The 18,788-nt window shown below is 42.1% G+C and overlaps 1 protein-coding gene across 4 annotated transcripts in view; it reads left to right on the top strand.

The window, feature by feature from the left end:
- Positions 1 to 7,131, top strand: part of EPS8 (EGFR pathway substrate 8, signaling adaptor) — a 74,381-nt gene extending 67,250 nt beyond the window's left edge. For all 4 annotated transcript variants that reach the window (XM_019643304.1, XM_019643303.1, XM_019643306.1 and 1 more), the window contains 3 exons: positions 2,355 to 2,535; positions 3,445 to 3,574; positions 5,318 to 7,131. In XM_019643304.1, coding sequence (XP_019498849.1) covers positions 2,355 to 2,535; positions 3,445 to 3,574; positions 5,318 to 5,431 — 425 coding nt within the window. In that variant the 3' untranslated portion in view covers positions 5,432 to 7,131. The remainder of the gene's footprint in view (positions 1 to 2,354; positions 2,536 to 3,444; positions 3,575 to 5,317) is intronic.
- The last annotated feature ends 11,657 nt before the right edge of the window (positions 7,132 to 18,788 follow it).

The raw sequence follows: 18,788 nt of genomic DNA, 5'->3' as shown, positions 1-18,788 counted from the left end.
GGAGCAGTTTGCGTCACATGGGAAGGGTTGGAGCAGAGGACTTGCAATAGAAGACTTACATTTTTTTTTAAAGATTTTATTGTGGAATCAGGGAAGGGGAACAGACAAGTTACTGTCCTTTGGTTCTTCAGTCTAGTTGTGGAGGACGTCGCTTCACTGGCCCATGTTGGTATTGTGATCATTGCATTCTTCCCGGCTGACACAGATGGGTCGCTGGCCATTTGACTGCCGCTCATGGCAGCTCATGGCATCTGCCAGCCAGCCCCACTGCAGCCTACGCCTTCGCCAGCGACTCACGGCAGCCCAGCTCCAGGTCGAGCTGTTGTTCACCATCTTAGCTGTAGAGGGTGCAGCATAACTGGCCCTCATGTGGGATCCGAACCGGGGCCCTGCTACTCAGAGCTGGCGTCCCAAGCCAACTCTTAACCATTGCGCCACTCAGCCAGCCCTCTGACTTACATCATAAAAGGATCATTTTACCTGTTGTGTTCAGAAAAGAATGAAAAACAGGGGTGGGGTGGGTTGGTGGAGAGTAGAAGCAGGGAGACCTGTAAATATGCTAGTGGCTTCATCCAAGCTGGTAACAGAAAAAATGGAGTGAAGTGGTTGGATTTTTGGTATGTTTTGATGGTAGGATTAACAGGATGTGCTGATGGATTGGATGTAATCCAGGACAAAGGGGACTCAGCATAGCTCCACCGTATTTTGCCAGAAGAACTGGAAAAATAGAATTATCATTAACTAAGTTGGGAAGTCTAGCCTAAAAGCAAGCTTCAGGAAGAAGATAAGCAGTACAGATTTGGACATGTTATATTAGAGATATCTAATAGACATCGACACGAATACAGGAAGTAGACAGTTGGCATATGTGGATCTAAAGGAAAAGTCTGGACTGGAGAAGTACTTTTGGTAGTTGTCAGCTTTTAAATGCCATTTAGAGTCAAGACACTAGCCACAGTGATCGCTGGTGGAGTTAGTGCAGGCAGAGGAGAGGTCCGAGGATTGTTTGTTCCCTGGAGCACTTTTCACGTTACTTAGTTGGGGAGGTGAGAATATTCAGAAAAGGATACTGAGAAGGAGAGGCAGGGACACAGGAAGAAAATCAGGAGAGAATAGTGTCCTGGAGGCCATGAGAAGGAAGTGTTTCAAGCAGACACCTCCCGATGCTGCTGAGGTTAATGAGACAAGGACTGGGAATTGGCCATCGGAGTTTATTTAGCAAAATATAGTGGAGGAAGGGGGCCAAAGCCCAATGGCAACGAATTCAAGAGAAAATTGGAGAACAGGACTTGGAGTCAGTTAGTATAGACAGGTTTTCACAGTTTTGCTGAAAGGGTTGCCGAGAAATGGGCAGTAGCTAGGAGGGGACATGGGGTCAAGAAAGGGCTTATTTGAAGGTGAGAGAAAAATAACAAAATAACAGCATGTTTGTATGCTGATGGAATAATTCAGAAAAAGGACAACAGGACAAGTATGCGAGAAATTACTGTCAAAGTATTTAAATAGAGGACATGGGTGTGGGCACACATGGGAGGGCTGGCCTTAAGAGTGTGAAAACAGCTCACCTATAGTAATAGGAAGGAGAAGGGCAGTGTGTGTGGGGAACGTGCTGGCGGGGAGAAGCGCCGGGAGAATATATGGAGGTTCTCTTCTGACTTCTTTATTATTTTCAGAAATTAGGAAAGTGAGATCATAAGCTCAGGGTAAGGTGGGGAGTAGGTATTGGAGATTTGCAGAGAAAGAAGGCATCAAATACTTGTGTACAGCGGCAATTATATGGTCTAGGTTTCGGAAAGGATTTCTCAACCTGAGCCGTATTGACATTTGGGGCTGGATAATTCTGTGTTGTAGAGAATGACCTGTGCGTACTAAAATGTTTTGTGCATCCCACCCCAACTGTGACATCCAAAAGTGTCGCAGGCCATTACCAGATGTCCCTTGGGATCACAGTTTCCCCCAGTTGAAACTACTGGCCTAAAGACATGTAGAGTATGACTGTCAGGGAGCATTAACCGCCTGCTGAGGTTCATATTCATGAATTTAAAATGAGATCATTCAGCATTGCTGTGTTATACTCAGTGTGCAGGTACAGGCGCAGAATAAGCAGAAAGTTAGATTTAACAAGGGCTAGGGCTTTGCCAAAGGAGTGCAATGACGAGAGAGGAGAAGAGCTAGGGAGTGCTTTTCATAACTCATCATAGAATTTATACCGAGTGAGGATGCAAGTGAGGAAAGATAGTAGGAACGCTAGATTAGAATTCCTATAGGGTCAGAGAATTATTAGCATTGGGGTTTTAGAGAGAGGGACATATATTAGGAGTTTCAGAACTAACCGACTCTGGGTTGGCTTCCAGGAAGGAAATCCCAGATGGAGGAAGTGCAAGATGAGCTCATCCACAGACTGACCATCGGTCGGAGCGCCGCCCAGAAGAAGTTCCATGTGCCACGGCAGAGTGTGCCAGTTGTCAACATTACTTATGACTCCACACCAGAGGATGTGAAGACGTGGCTACAGTCAAAGGGGTTCAACCCTGTGTAAGTCTCTGCGAATCCTTTACAATTTTGTGTGTAAACATGCATCATTTTCACTTTGGTCACTAAGATGTCACAAGTGAATCTTTAAAAATATGAAAGCTCAAACTGCATTTATTTCATTCTCAGGGAATGAGTATAGCTATTTATAGCTTAAAAAGAATTAGAAGAAGCAGAAATAACTATCATTTATTTGATAGCACCCATTTTCTAGATGGTGGTGTCTGTTCATCATTGGTCCCTTTAGCAATTGTCTGCAGCTTAGAGGCTGGTAGCTTTCTTTCTCCTTCCTCGGGTTACACAGGGTAGGACTATGGTCTTAGCTAGACTCCCCAGACTGTACAGGAGACACAGCAGAATCTTTCCTTCTGCTGCAGGATATAGATTTCAGCAAATAAAAGATTCCAGGCAAATAAAAAATAGATAACATCACCTATCATAGATGATAATCTAATAGAGCTTTTCCTCTAGTAAACCTATGGTAAAGTTTTCATTTATCTATAATCTAAAAATTGGTTAAGAGTTTATGTGTATTTGATACAGTAAACTATTTGAAGAATACATAGTAAAGGAAATTTAAATATTATAAACTCCCTTACCCAGCATGACTGAAAAATGCGACACACTGGTTAGTCAATTGCCTGGTCCCTAGAAAGCTATCTGTTCCTCCCATGAGACACCAGATTTCAGGGAATGTTAGCAATAATGATACAAGACCCAGTTGGCTTCTGTGATACTTCCTGATCAGTGTCCTGTGTCACTGTCCTGACTAAGCAGTGTAGTGCCATTTTTGAGTTCCAGTGTGAGGAACACTTAGAAGAGAGGTTATGGCAGTACCACAAATTTTTCTTTTCTTTTTTCTAGACAATATTTTTAACGCTCTATTTCTTTTCCTTTCTTTTGTTATTTTAGGACTGTCAATAGCCTTGGAGTATTAAATGGTGCACAACTTTTCTCTCTCAATAAAGATGAGCTGAAGACAGTCTGCCCTGAAGGGGCCAGAGTCTTTAACCAAATCACCGTACAAAAAGCCGCACTAGAGGTACGACTTGTCACCCCAAGGTGGAGTTCCACATGTGTCAGTAGCGCGAACTGCAGACAGAAAGCTCTGCAATCATCTGTTTATGTCCGTATTGGTCAATTTTCCTTTCATACAGAGCTAATGAAATTTGACTCAGCTTTTGTCATTTGTCCCTGGAGACCATCAATGACCATTTGCAGGGAGATTAATTTGTTATAAATGCTCATGTAACATGAAGCTTGAGCATATCCTTTTGGACATTTAATGAAAAGCCTAATATTCTCATTTTATATGCATTACCTATGTCTGTAGGAATTTTAATTTTGAGACAGTAGTAGACATTCACTCCTGAGTGAGCAAATGCCCTACGAGGCCAGAATTCTTTTCCCTGTCCTTAATATTTAGTGTGGAGATTCAAGTAGGTTAGAGGTTATAAGGTCTTAAAACCCTAGCTGTGTGTCTTAGGCCTGGTTATCCATCTAAATAATCAGAATATTAGGTAGGGATCATGAAAAGAGGGAGCTCTGAAGAGTAATTATTTGGTCATAGTTGTCTGTATGGAAGCAGGAGAGTAAATGTTTTCTAGATTGGATATACATAAACTTCTGGTATCCTACTCTACTTACTTGTAAGGGTAGTAGTTTCCAACTGTTATGCCTCACAGCTCTTAATAGCTTTCATGAAAATTATACTTGGACTTAAAAGGACATAGGCGTTGGTGTGAAACTGATACATAATTATCTCTAGTAGGTATATTATACAAATTCATTAGTTAAATAACTCAGAGTAAAATAACTTCATGCATCCAACCCCATAACTTTTCTCAGTCAAGAGAAACTCTATTTCCCTTGGAAATTTTTCCTGTGACATTTACCTTGGGGGTTCTATATTAGGCTTTCTGCATACTGAATTTGAATAAGGATTAGAGCTTTCCTGAGGCAGTTTTGTTACCCTTGTAATACATTCTAATTTTATTGGCAGTGTATGAATGACTTCTTAAGGGTATGGCCGAAGGTTCCGTATTGCCAACATTGCTGGACACCTTCAGCCTAGACTCCTTGTCTTTGTCATTTGCCCTCACTGCCCACTTCCTCCTGGTCTCTTGGTCCTGTTTCTCTGGTTGTGAATTGAGGCAGAGACTGACTCCCTGAGGTTCTTCATCTGCCACACCACCTCCACCACACTGTTCTCTTGCATCTACTTCATCTTTTAGATTACTCACCTGTGTTGCCAGAAACTCCCATTGACAGGAGTGGGATAAGGAGGGTGCACAGGGGTTGAGGGGAGGCTTGGAAAGGAAATAGCCGACATGATGCTAGTCAGTACCAGATGGAGGGAAACTTGGTGTATACTGAGCCTAATCTTTGGGCCTGGTTTAGAATCCCCCAAAAGGAGCTGAGTATCTTGCCTGAGTTGAAGAGGGTTCTTTGATAATTTCCCATCTTATTATGCTTATTGTGCATATATCCTCTTTCTCCCAGGGACTCTAGAGCAGTCCACATACATTAGTGATTTATCTTTATCATGTTCAATTGATAGGCATGGTGGACGAATTTCCTTTAGACACTTTATAAATGAAAAAAATATTAATGTGATATGTTAGTGAGTCCAGAGCGTCACTTATATGAAGGGCAGCCTTCACTTTTCCTCCAAGAGATGCTAGAAGAAAAACACGCCAGACTCTGACCCTGAGCAGTTTGATTATGTGACCTGCAGCCTGCACAAACCAGTAACCATCATGTCTGAACCATGTTTATTTTTCAGGATAGCAATGGCAGCTCTGAGTTGCAAGAGATCATGCGAAGACGACAGGAAAAAATCAGTGCTGCTGCTAGCGATTCAGGAGTGGAATCTTTTGATGAGGGAAGCAGTCACTAATTTCTTCATATGTTTGTTTTTAAACTCCATTTCAAGTTTTGGCATTATTCCAACGTGCTTTGTTTTAAGAAGCCATGAAGGGAATGTCAGATTCTTATCTCTTGGTATACTTAATTCATCACCATAAAGTAACAATGCAAACATAAGTATGCAGAGGACTTGCTTCTGGGCCCGTTATTTTTACTAAAACTGAAAATTTTTCAATAGAATTTTTTGACCTTGGGAACTATTTTGTTTACTAAGCTGAGGTTTCCTCTATCGGATTATTTCATCCTCATCTCAATGTATAAACAGGCATTTTTTGACAGTGGTGAATTTATTTTTTGCAGCAAAATGAAGAGACTGCCCAGGAATCAAAATCTAAACAGTTCCCGTTTTGCCTGTGACCATAATAATGTGTGTCATTCACGGTGTAGCTTACTTTAGCCTCTGCCTACTTAAGTCTCTTGTTTGACATACTCAGTGATAGACTATTTTGATTTATTTAAAGTTCTTAATGCCAACAGTTTTTTAAAAAGTCAAAACATTTAATGAACTATAAAATGCAACAAGGCCTTGGACATGCAAATATAAACCTATGAAGCATTCTTAAGACATTTTATTTGTCATGGCTTTGTTGATTACAATTCCTTGTATAGCTGTATTTTGATTTAGTTTATATTCTACTTATTATCTATTCTGTGTTCTTATGTATGAGAAAGCACAAGCGGAAAAGAGGTCATATATATTCAAAATCTGTCACGGGAAGTAGCCTGCAGTGGTGTGAGTTACAGTATTTTGCTTAATAAAGGTCTCAGTTCTGAATATTGATATTAGCAGTTAAAAGGAAATTGGGGCCATTTTGTGTGTTTATCAGTATCAAGTTTTTCTGGTAATAAGAAACACTTAATTTACACATATATTAATCCTGTGAAAGAGTCTAGATATAGAAAAGAAAGACACTTAACCTTCAACAAATGTTATTTTTGGAAACACAATTTTTGTCATTAAATGTTATATTATTTCACATATATAAAACAGATGTTATGTAAGAATGTTGTATATTTTAACATAAATCCATTTAGAGAGATTATCTAGATTCATTAATTTTCATAGTGCCTTTTTCACATGAGTCAGCTGGAAAGTCTGCAATAAACAGTATTTGCTGTATGTTAACAAACGGCTTCTGTCTCAAAGGTTATCTTTGGTATGTAGACTGAGAATCAAGGTTGAATGGATGGGGAAAACAGAGGCTCACTCTTTTTTTTTTTTTTTAATCTCCAGTGTATATTTGAGTGAGTTAGAATACTTTCTTCAATTTTTTCTCTTTTTTCCATCTCTCTTATTTCATCATATTTTCCTTCTTCTGTCTAGTCACAGTTGGTCACAGTAGTAAAAACACATTTACACAGCACTTACGATTACTAAGTGCTTCCACAGAAATGCTTTATTAGATACCTGTGGTAACTCCGTGAGTTGTATTTTATAGAAGAGGAAATTGTCCCCAAATCAAGAGGGATATGTGAGTCTCTCATCTTCTATTTCTCAGGCTCTCCATAATTTTGCCCCTGGGGCAAAGTGAAGCAAACATGTGAATGATGAATTATTGTAGATCTTTTCCATTTCATAAGTACTGATACAACAATTATAACTTAGCCTTTATTGGAAATCTCTGAAAATGTAAGAATAAGAAAAAATAAAATAAGACATGTTAAAATAACCTGAATGTAATGTAGCATATCTGATATTTTAAAAATTGGTATAATTTATAAGTATGTCTTTATGCTTTAAAATTCCAAAGGAAAATGTCACAGGGGTAGTATTTGTAGGAAGCAGTTACTTCCCTCAGACTTGGGGGACAAAGAGTTGGGGTTAATGGAATTCAGAATCTTGAGGGAGAGGCACCATAGAGTTTGGATCGAGACATCTAAGGAGCTTGGTTACTGGTACCTGGGAAGTTTGGAAGAAAGCCCCTACAGCTGGTAAATGCATTTCTGAGAAAGGGACACAGCCTAAGGAATTGGCCTCAGGAATTCAGAAAAGAATTCATGTGAGAGAATAGTTCAGTAGATCCACGGAGCTGGGACTCAAACCTCTGAATTTCTGCTGCTGCGTCTGGGAGTGTGGGGGAAATCAAACTGGTAACTGGAACCTACTGCGAATCAATTACTACTTCACATGACGAAGAACCTTTATTAGGGTGATGTTGATAGCAACAGGAAGTAAAACAGAAGGGAGCAAGCCTTTCCCTCTAGCTTCCTATTTCTCTGTTGCAAACTCTTCGGGCAAAGCCCCACATCACGTAGATGAGAATAAAGGGGTGGATTTGAAACAGAGAAAAGCTGAATAACCCATTTCAACTCTGGCTACTTTACCTGTATGCTTACTTGAAATGACATACAATAATAAAAAAATTATGCTTTTACCTAACAGAATGTAGCCATCCTCTGTTGTTTAAACAGTATTTAATGTAAAGAATTGGTTAAACAGGTAAAAAGGGAGCACAGAGACATCACAGAGGTGGTAATAATAGGAAGCAGCTCCTACCCCTTGGGCTGGCGGAGCACAGGGAAGGGGTTGATGTCTCATCATGTGGAGGGGTCATAGGAAGCCTGGACACAGACCCTGAGGAGAAGACACTGTCTGGTGTCGGCGCTGATGCCTGCGGACCACAGAGAGATACCCTGGGCAGCTGGGACAGAGACCCTGGAAGAGAGGAGTCTGCAATTGAGGCTGGTACCTCTGAGGGGGTGAAATGATGTTCGTTCTGAAAATGTAGAGAAAGAAAATGGAAAGTAGAATCGCCTACTGTTACCAGAATCAACTACCACTGCCAAAGTGGACATCTCTTCACTGGTGTTACGCCATTTGATTGTGGCATGGCCTTGGTATGGTTTTCTACTTGTTTCTTGTTCTTAGTGTTTCTCGAGCTTCTCGGAACTGTGGGAATACAGCTTTTATTAGATTTGGTAAAATTTCAGCAATTGTTACTTCTTTTTTTTTTTTTCTGTCCCCCTGCCTTCTAGCCTTGGGAGGCTCCAATTTTATGTGTATGAGGCCATTTGATGTTTTCCCAAGTTCATTGATGCTCTGTTAATTGTTTACTCAGTTTTTTTTTCCTCTGTTTCATTTTGGGCAGTTTCTATTTCTGTATTTAATTTCGCTAATCTTTTCTTCTGCAGTTTCTAATCTTTTAATCTCTTCCATTGTATTTTTCACCTCAGATTCTAGAATTTTCATCTCTAAAGGTTTCACTTGACTTTTAAAAAATATCTTTTATGTCTCACCTTGCTCAGTATTTCTTTGACTTTATCAATCATATGGACTGTTGTAAAAATATCTGTCTTAATGTTTTGTTTATTAATTTACCATCTTTATAACTTCTGGGTCAGTTTTGATTGATTTTTTTTCCTTCATTATGGGTCTATTTTGTTGCTTCTTTGTATGCCTGGTAATTTTTAATTGGATGCCAGACATTGCAAATTTTCCCTTATGAGGCACAGGATAGTTTTCTATTCCCATAAATATCATTGTGCTTTGTTTCAGAATGCTGTTAAGTTACTTGGAAAGAGTTTGATCCTTTCTGATCTTGCCTTTACACTTTATTAGGTGGCACCAGAGCAACATTTACAGTAGAGCTAATTTTATCCCACTGTTGTTCCCAACCTATTGTTCCATGAATTATGATATTTTCCACTCTTGCAGGTGGTGATAAGAACTACTTTTGGTCCTGTGTGAACTCTGAGGATTGTTCCTTTGATCCTTTCAGGCGTTCTTTCGTCAGCCTCAGGCAGTTTTCTCATACACATGCGCTGATCCAGTCAGCATCACACTCTCTGGGGACCCTGTGCAGATCTCCAGAGCTCTCTCTTCATGCAGCAACCCCCTCTCTGTTACTCTGGGCTGTGAATTTTAGTTCCCTTCCCCTTGCTACACTGTAAGCTTTGTCGTCTCAACTTGGGAAGTCTGCTGAGTTCCACATGGGTTCTCCCTGCCTGTGCTGAAGCTTGGAAACAATCTCTAGACAGAAAACTGTAGCAAGTGCAAATTTTTCTCAATTTTCATCTTTGAGTGATCGTTGTCATTAATTGCCCAATGTCCACTATCTTGAAAACTATTCTTTCATATGTTTTGTGTTGTTTTTAATTGTTTCAGGTTAGAGGATAAACCCAGTCAGTCACCCTGACTCCATCTGAGCCTAAACTTGGCATCACCTTGCTTTTTTAAAGTATATTTTTCACTGGATATAGAAATCTAAATTCCTGCTTTTTATTCTAGAACTCTTAAAGTGTCATTCCATTGATTTTTATTCCTGATGATAAGTTAGTCATCATTAATGTTTTCCCCTCTGGCTACTTTCAAGATTCTTTTTCTGTAGCTTTCATTTTCAGCAGCTTGATTATACAGATATAGTACCTTGATTATATACATATATATATATATATATAATTTTCCTCTCCTCAGCCTCCTATTACATATATAGTAGGCCACATGATATCACCCCAAAGATCCCTGAATCTCTGCTAATTTTTTAAAAATATTTTTCCCATTCTTCAGATTGCAAAATTTATGTTAATGTATATTCTGGTTCAGAGCTCATTTTCTCTCCCCTGAGATATGTTTTTCAATATGCTGTTAAATTAATCCAGAGAATTTTTTTTCTTTTCAGTTATTATATTTTATCAGTTCTAAAATTTGCATGTTGTTATTTTATTCAGCTTCCATTTTTCTACTGAAACTTTCCATCTGTTCATGCATTAAAATAATATTTCTCTTTAATTCTTTGAACAGCTTTTATTTCTATAATGCGTAAAGACTGCTTTATAACCTTTATCTGCTAAACCCAGCATTTGGGCCATCTCAGGCTCTGTTTTTATTGATTGATTTCTTTTCTTCCCCACTGTGGGTCCTAGTTTCCTCTTTTTGGCATGTGTAATAATTTTTTATTATATACTCAGCATTGTAGATATGTTTTAGATACTTTAGAGTATGTTATCTTCCTTTAAAAAAAACCTTCTAGGGCCGGCCGAGTGGCGTGTTGGTTAAGAACTGGCTTGGGATGTCAGAGGGCCCCAGTTCGGATCCCACATATGAGGGCCAGTGACACTGCCCTCCACAGCTAAGATGTTGAACAACAGCTCAACCTGGAGCTGGGCTGCTGTGAGTTGCCGGCGACGGCATAGGCTGCAGCCCCTGTGGCAGTGGGTTGCCATGGGCTACTGTGTGTGGCCAGCAGCCAGTGTGAGCGGCCAGCAGCCGCAGTGAGCGGCCGTCCAGAAGCCGGCGACTGATCTACCTCGCCTGGGAAGAGCGCAATGATGGTGCCAACTTGGGCCAGTGAAGCAACATCCTCCACAACTAGACTGAAGAACAAAAGGACAGCAACTTGTCTGTTCCCCTTCCCCAATTCCCCAATAAAAAATAAAAAAAATAAAAAATAAAAAAACCTTCTAACAAGCAGTTCCATACTGGCTGATCATTGTAGACCTTTGGCTTTACGCTTTGTTAAGATGGATCATGGTAAGCTCAGCATGTTTTACAAGGCCTTCTATCTTGATGGGACTCTATCTACAAACTCTCTGTCCTCTGCATATCTGGTCAAGCTTGATTTTAGGCTTTGTCTATACCTGTCAAAAGTAGTTTTGTGTTGTCTTTTTTTACTGTGGAGTTCTTCTGAGGAATACCTTTTTTTTGGATGAATTCCCAGAATATGTTATGTCTCATCTGAATGCCTAAGGTATTAAAATGTGTTAAACAGGCCTCTTCGCTTTTGCTGGGCTGGATCTCTAATGTCCCCCAGCGCAGCTACCTCTGGTAGCTCTCCTCCGCTTTCAAGCTTGTTGCAGTCCCTCTCTGATAAGTATTGGGTAATTTTGCCCTATGTGAACTGGATGGATTCACCTGCAGATTTCTGTGGCCACGCCACACAAATGCCTCCACGCTGGTGCCCTATTTTAGCAATCCCAGGCATTTCAAGTGCCCTGAACCCTGATCTTCACCTCAGTCCAGCAGGACTAACTTCCTCTGCTTGGATCGAGTTGCTGCACTGCAGTTGGGGCATTATCCCAAGTATAGAGCTGGTGAATGTCCTTATCCCAAGGAGTATAGCATTGTATTGCTTATAAAAGGTGAGCAATACATTTTCTTTCTTTCCCTCCCCACCTTAATAGTCACCGGGTTATGGAAAGCTAATGTGAGAGATACTCTAATCACTTAAAACTCTTCCTTTTATACTTTTCTCTGAGAAAATTTATAGGAAAATGTGAGATTCGCTTGTTTTCTAAAATTAAATTTATAAAGGCTGCATTGGCGGTTGGATGCAAATCTCACCAGCGTTGGGTTTTCTGTTTCTTCTCAACACTTGCTTAGGGAACAGTATTAGAAAATTGGTGCAGACTCAGTAATGGGGTTTTTATAAAGACTGATTGTTTCTGAGTAGGAGAAGACAACGTTCATTCAATTAGCATTTAGCAAGTGTCTACTTTAAGAATTGGTATTAAAAGAGAATCCTAGATGTACCTCTTGCCTGTCAGGAAACATACAATCTAAAGAGCTATACGGCTTGCCTGATTTTTCCTGGGAGCTGGTCTTCTTGATTAGGGCAAAATTTCATACCAAAACCAGCAGTGCTGACTTCCCAGACTATGATTTTATACTTGTGACATTTCGTTTTTCCCAAAGGGCATGCCTTTAACAGTTCTGAGCCCCAGACAGGAATTTCAGTCCGTACTCATATCGCTTCCCCCCACCCACGCTCTCTCCACCACCCTGCTTCCTCGATCCCCGCTCTTCTGCAGGACTCTCTGAGACCTACGCCCACATCACCTTACAGCCTCCCTTCCTAGACTCTTGGTTTCTCTTTATCTTCAGAGTTGAGGGAAGGGAAGAAGCTGAAGAAGCCAGTACCCGGAGTTCAGTTTTATAAGAAATACTCAGCTTTGGGGGTTTCTTTTTTTGCGGGGGGGAGGTGTTGTTTGTTTGTTTTGGTGGAATGGGGGGGTCATAGTTATGAGGGGGGTGAAAATCCTCTAATACCCAAATGTTGAGGTTTATCTCATCACATTTGTGATAGAAAGGTTCTAAAATGAGAAGCTAGTAAAATTCTGATATGATAAAAAGGAAGTGCTAAGAACTATCCTATTAGACTCTAAACTGAATTGGGGTAAGATATGGCGATCAGGTGCTCTGAGGGGACTGAGGTCCTGAATCTGGATTTCTGTATCAATTGGGATATGTCAACAGCTCAGATGCTCCCTGAAGAGCCTTGGGCAAATCACCTTTGGTTTGGTGCTGGGATGAGGTGGGCAATGAACCAGGACTCTTGCCAGGCCCAGATGGCCCTGGTCTAGGCTGGTCCCAGGGCTTTTTCCTTTCTGACTGTAGTCCCAGGCACTTGACCCAATTCCTGCTGCTTTCAAGGCTGCCCTGGGTTGCCCTGAGCAGTCAGCCTTGTCCCTAAAACGGGCTGTGGAGTAGAACAATTTCTCCAATTTTTGTCAAGCCAATGATCCCCTCAAATGAACACACAGTCTCATATAATGGAAAAACAGGGAATAATACACACACACACACACACACACACACACACACACAACCAAAACAAATAAACAAAAAAACAAAAACTGAGAAATTAAAATCTATAGAGGTCTTCCACAGCTTGTCCTATTTTAATGTTTTTTTATTCTGAGCTAATATGATATGCTAAGACCTCCCATCTTTTTATTTTTTTTAAGACTTCTATAGCTAAATTCTGGTTTGGTGCCAGTGCTGAGCCTAGAGCTACTCCGCAAGTCTCAGAGCACACCGAGGCCAGTTGCCACCTGCCTGGGGCCCACGGACTCCAATAATTTTCCAAAAGTGCAATGAGGAGGGGCTAGCTGCTGGCCAAAAAGTGCCCCAGGCATTGGGGAGTTGGGTAGGACAGGGTCCTGGCCCCACCTAGCAGCTGCATGGGAGAAGGACCCCACACAGTGAAAATGGCGACTGTCCTCCAGCCCTCACTTCCAAGCCACACCTCAGTCTACCCCCCATTATGCCTCTGATGCCCCACCCCCACCCAAAGTCACCGCCGTAGTCCTGGGTGAGTGCCTGTGAGTGAGTCTGCGCGGGCCGTTTAAGAGGAAGTGTGGGTTTCCTGCAGCCTTCTGTCCCACCTAGATGGTCAGAATCCCCACTGTTTTTCACAGCCAGATGTGGGGGCTACTCTTCGCGGCACCAGTACTCAGGGCTGGGGATTCTGGTGTGGGGCTTGGGGTCCCTCATTCCTACGGGGGGAACCCCTGTGGCCTAGATATCTCAACGTCCTGATTCTCAACTGCCACATGGAAATTTGGGGCCAGCCCATTCCATGTCTCCACCCCTCCTACCAGTCTTGCTGTGGCTTCTCTTTATATCCTTGGTTATTAAACTTCTGTGCAGCTAGACTTCAGATGGTTCTCCAGGTTAATTGTTCTATAATTTATTTGTATTTTAATGTGTTCACAGACGGAAGCAGGTATAGCGTTGATCTACTCCACCATCATGGATCTGACTCCCCTCTATTCTTTTTTTTTTTTAGCTGAGCCATCCTGCCACCTGTTGGCAGCTCAGTGGCAGCTCAGCTCGGACTGGGACTCGAACCGGTGACACTGTTTTTCAGAGTTTGCATTCTTGAGCAAGCTCTGAACCAAGTGAGCCACTCGGCTGGCCCTCTCATCTATTCTTAAGGAAACGGGGATAGGAACTGAACTCATATGTGCTGAGAACTTTCATAGATATTCCCACTTTACCAATGAAAAAATTGAAACTCACAAGTAAGTTAAGTAGCTTATACAACGTCACAGAATAGGTGGAACAACTAAATTTGGACTCAGCTCTCTTGAATTTCTATATATCCTGCAAATCTTCTTTTCTCTCAGATATCATAGGACAGTGTATGAAAAATTGTCAAGCAGAAAAAGCATTTTTTTAAAATCATGAAATTTTATATAGTGTATCACTGTACAAAATAAAACTCAGAGTTTCTCTTGTTGAAGCTGCAGAGAGGAGGCTTGGAGCCTCATTTGGAAATCACTGGTCCTAGTCTCAAAGATTGCCTGCTCTATGAAAGACCTTGCAGGTGAACATACAGGCAGTTTGGGAGCCGATCATTCCATGGCAACAGTTAGACCCGGAAATACAGTTCTCTGTCTCAATAGTCATTTACGGGGAATTTCAGAGGACTGACCACACCTTCAAAACACCACTTTGTTTATATAGGAAAATTGCCTTTGGACGTCATCTCAGAGTTCCACATTTATGCTTGGGAATAGAAATTATATAAGATACCAATACATCAAGACAACACTTAGCTGATCCTGGTCCCAATCTTTCCTGGGAGAGCCAGGCCAGAACAAGGAATAGATACACATTTGCTGTGAGTTAATCTGTGTTGTTGCTTATTCAGTAGGAGTAACAATGGCAGGGTCCTCTCCAGCTCCTAGAAGGCATGTGGTAAAAGGATCAGTTGTTGGGTGCAAGTGAATGAATGAAAGTGGCAGCGCTATTGCCACAGGCTAAGACAATTGCCATGATAGCTTACAAAAATGCAGCCCTTTGCAAAGTGACAAGGTCCAGAGTATTAATAACTTGTAACAACCCAGTATCCTGCAGCCAGTAAGTGAAGACACATTTTACATTAGGAAAATGGCACATGGAAGTTAGTTTATTGCCTCATCTTTGCAGCCAATCTTATTATAGGGCAAAATTTGGACATTTGGGTAATTTATTTCATTTGTCTTGCAGCAATAGAAAAAAAAATGAGGAAATGACTATTTTTATTTTATGCTTTGATGTCAGTGCAATGGATGAACAAAATGCAAATTAAATAGCTATCTGGCATTGCTTAGATGCTCTCCCAGTTCTTGTCAGACTGAGTTTCCCATGCGCCTGTCAGACATGTGTGTGCAGATCAGGCCTCTTACAGGATTGCTGACTCCACATTGGGCAGCACTTCTCATGGAGGGTTGTTACTGCTATTCTGGGGAGCGGGCCTCATGAAGGGGGTGCTTGTGGTGAGTGCACTCATGGGGTATCCTGGAATCCAGTGGGCATGCTCACTCTGGAGATGTCTTGGTGCTGGAATGAGTAGGAAGGTTTGTTTGTCTAGGTGCTGCGAGTGAGAGAGGTTCTGAGAATCGTGCAGCGTTTTCTCTATGACGACTCTGCCAGGTCCTCAGCTATCGCTTCACCTACTCAGTTCTGTGTTTTACCACAACTCCAGGGGGTAGATGTTGTGTGTGTGTGTGTGTGTGTGTGTGTGTGTGTGTGTGTGTACACTTTGTCTCAGAGATAGTAGGTGCCTTCTCAAGGGAACACATATACTAAGGGTGAGAGCGTGGGTGCTGTGACCCGGGATGTCACTCTGCATCCCCAAACCACCAGGTACCACCCCAAGGGCTTCACATTCTATCTTCAACACAACCCCGGGCAGGAAGCGCTGATTTTCCCACTTACAAACAAGAAAACCGGCTCACACAGGGATGAGGTGACATTCACAGGTGGAGCCTGCTGGTTCCAAGCCTCTGTTCCTAACTCTACCCAGGCGCACTTACATATTGCTATTTGTACAGATTGGCTTCTTTGTCTTCCAAGAAGTAGCCAACTTGCGGGACATAGTTTTAGTGCAACAAATCTGCATAGGCTCCCTGCACAATTGCAGACATTTTCACTGAGTATGAATCAGGCCCTGGCGTTGCTTTGCTGGGAGACCCTCTAGTGTGGGTTATGTGCATGGGATACAAAACACACACATTGCTGATGTGCTTGGTAGTAGAGGATCGAAGCAGAAAGCCCGCCCAGGCAGCCCAGGACTCTGAACTCGAGGATCAGCTGCTGCTTTGACACCATATGCCTGTGCTATGACACAAGGGTCCACACTGGGTCACAGGCTACACCCCCTTTCTAGTCCAAGGTCTGTGTGACTGTGTGTTGGGGGGGAGGAGGATTAGGTGTCACCCTGGGGAAACTGAGTCAGCCCAGCTCAGGAACCAGCTTCAGATGCTCTTATCAAATTTATTCAAGAATTCCAAGATGGCCCTTGGAGGCTGTGAGAGGTTTGCTTGTACTGGGGAGCCAATGTCACATACTAAATTATTCCAGGTGTTGTTTCAGCCCCTGACACATGTTGTCTTCTTTATCTTCTTGAAACCCTATGAGAAAGCTACCATCGCTATGTCCATTTCACAGGTGAGACGACTGAGTCAGTCAGGTGCAGAGGCTTAGCTCAAGCCTCTCTCCATCCACAGTCCCTCTTTCTAAACTGCTCCATTCTGCTCTCCTGCTGGGCCCTGAGCTGTACTGCTGCCCACGTTCAATGCTTATGGGAGGATGCGATCTACTTTGGTTTTGAACATGAAGGAACCTTTCCAAAACCATTCTGTTTTGTATTTGTAAAGGCAGTAGCAGTTGCAGGTAACTTTTCCTAGTTAAAACAGCCCTTTGGACTTTCTGGTGTTCTTAGAACTGCACAAAACTATTTTATGTCAGCTGTCTTTGAACTCCTGTCTGCTGCCCTGGAACTCCCCGTGACACACACAAGCAAAGGCTTGCTTAGCCTTGCCCACCTGCCAAGCCTCATGGCCTCTTGTACGTTGGGGCTTTTATTGATGTGAAATACTGTGGGGCCTATTGTTCACAGGAACCCAGGACTCTGATTCAGAGCCAATATCCTCCAGTACAGTAAAACATGCTAGTGGGTCCTAAGTAATGGTCTTATTATGGGGTGTGGAAAGGGATAAGAGAGAGAAAGAGAGAGAGAGAGAGAGAGAGAGAAGGAGGGATCTAACTTGGAGGAAATCTACTCCTGGAGAAGAATGTATATGTTTTCATAGAAAAGATTATTTATTAAAAGAGCCATCGTTTTCCTGTGGTCTTTTCCTGAGTCCTTGTTTGCACTGTGGGTTCACCTTGCTCTGATCTGTTTCATCTTTAACTTGCCTTCTGGGACTTGTATTGGGTAGTCACACACCACCACCCTGAAAAACCCCCAGTGTAACCAAGATGGAACAGAGTTGTAAGGTTGTCCTTGTGCTGCCATATTAGTCAAGAGCAGGTTAACTGCCATAGCTGATAATACCAAAATCTCAGTGTCAACACTGTAGAAATTTGTGACTTTATCACATCATGGGCCAATCAATGCAGGTAGGTATTCCTCCTCCAGGTGGTGACTCACAGACCCAGGCTCCTTTCAGCTTTTTGACACCACCATCTGTCAGGGGTTGGGGTGGGGGTGGTGGGGTTAGGAAAAAGAGATGAAAGGTTGCCCCTGGGGGATTTTCAGGGGCCAGGGGCTAGGGAGTGGACTCTGTTACTTCTGTCCACCTTCCATTTGCCAGAAGTAATTGTTAAATAGCTGGGAAATGTGCCCCCACGTGCTCTGTTACTTTTGCAGTACATCCATTGAATTCTACTGAGTAACCCATGAGCTGGAGTGATCTGTGGAGACCTGAAAAGAAGCTGTCCCTTTGGAGTAGGCCAAGAAGAAAAGTTTCAGAAGGTAGGGCTGTGGGTTTGGTCATCCACCTGGGCCCCAATGACTGCGGGAGTGGGTGTTTCGTGAATGTTTGCTGAACGCAGAAACGAGCGTACATCATTAGCATTCTTTAATGTGGCAAGAGTCTTTCTTGAACTTCCAGAAAACCATCACCTGGCCTTCTCTTGGGCCGCCTACACTGGATGCTTTATGTATTTCTGCCACAGCGCCTGTAACGCTTTGCTGCCCTTAGTTTCACTTCTGATTTCCGCTACTGGAATGTCAGCTCCTTGTTGCAGGGACCTTGTCTCGTTCATCTTCGTAGCCCCAGCCCCTTCCACAGGGCCTGGCATGGGATGTTCATAAATAAATGATTTTCTTACAGGGTTAGAAATTTACTATTTTCACATCAATAAGTTACCCTCTATATTAAACACATGACCTAAAAATGAAGCTATTTATTCTGTCACTTTATCAATGATAAATATGAGTGAGAAGCAGCATGAAGTGGTGGGTAAAAGGGGCTTCTGGGCTGGACAGAACTGGGATCGAATCCTGCTTCTATCATTTATACCCCAGTACTTGTTATAATTTACTTAACCGACCTGCTTGTCCATTTCTTCACTGTTAAATGGACATTCTGAAGAAATTAAGGAAATATGCACAAAAAACAGCTTAGCACATTCAGAAAAAACACCACCATTACTCAGGGTGTCAGGTATAAATGCCTAAGACAGAAGCCAGGCTCTGTTTAAAGCTCTGGACAGCTTTAATTTAATTATTAAGTTTCATGCCTTGGGCAAAGGCATGTACATGACACCTGCCTTTTTACCAAAATGGTGAAGTAGATTTTGGCTTCAGGTCTATATCCATGAGAAGTATAGACTC

The sequence above is a fragment of the Hipposideros armiger genome, unplaced genomic scaffold (genome assembly GCF_001890085.2).
Source record: "Hipposideros armiger isolate ML-2016 unplaced genomic scaffold, ASM189008v1 scaffold_76, whole genome shotgun sequence".
Lineage (NCBI taxonomy): Eukaryota > Metazoa > Chordata > Mammalia > Chiroptera > Hipposideridae > Hipposideros > Hipposideros armiger.
The sequence above is the reverse complement of the archived record's forward strand: the minus strand, read 5'-3'. Positions and strand labels throughout refer to the sequence as shown.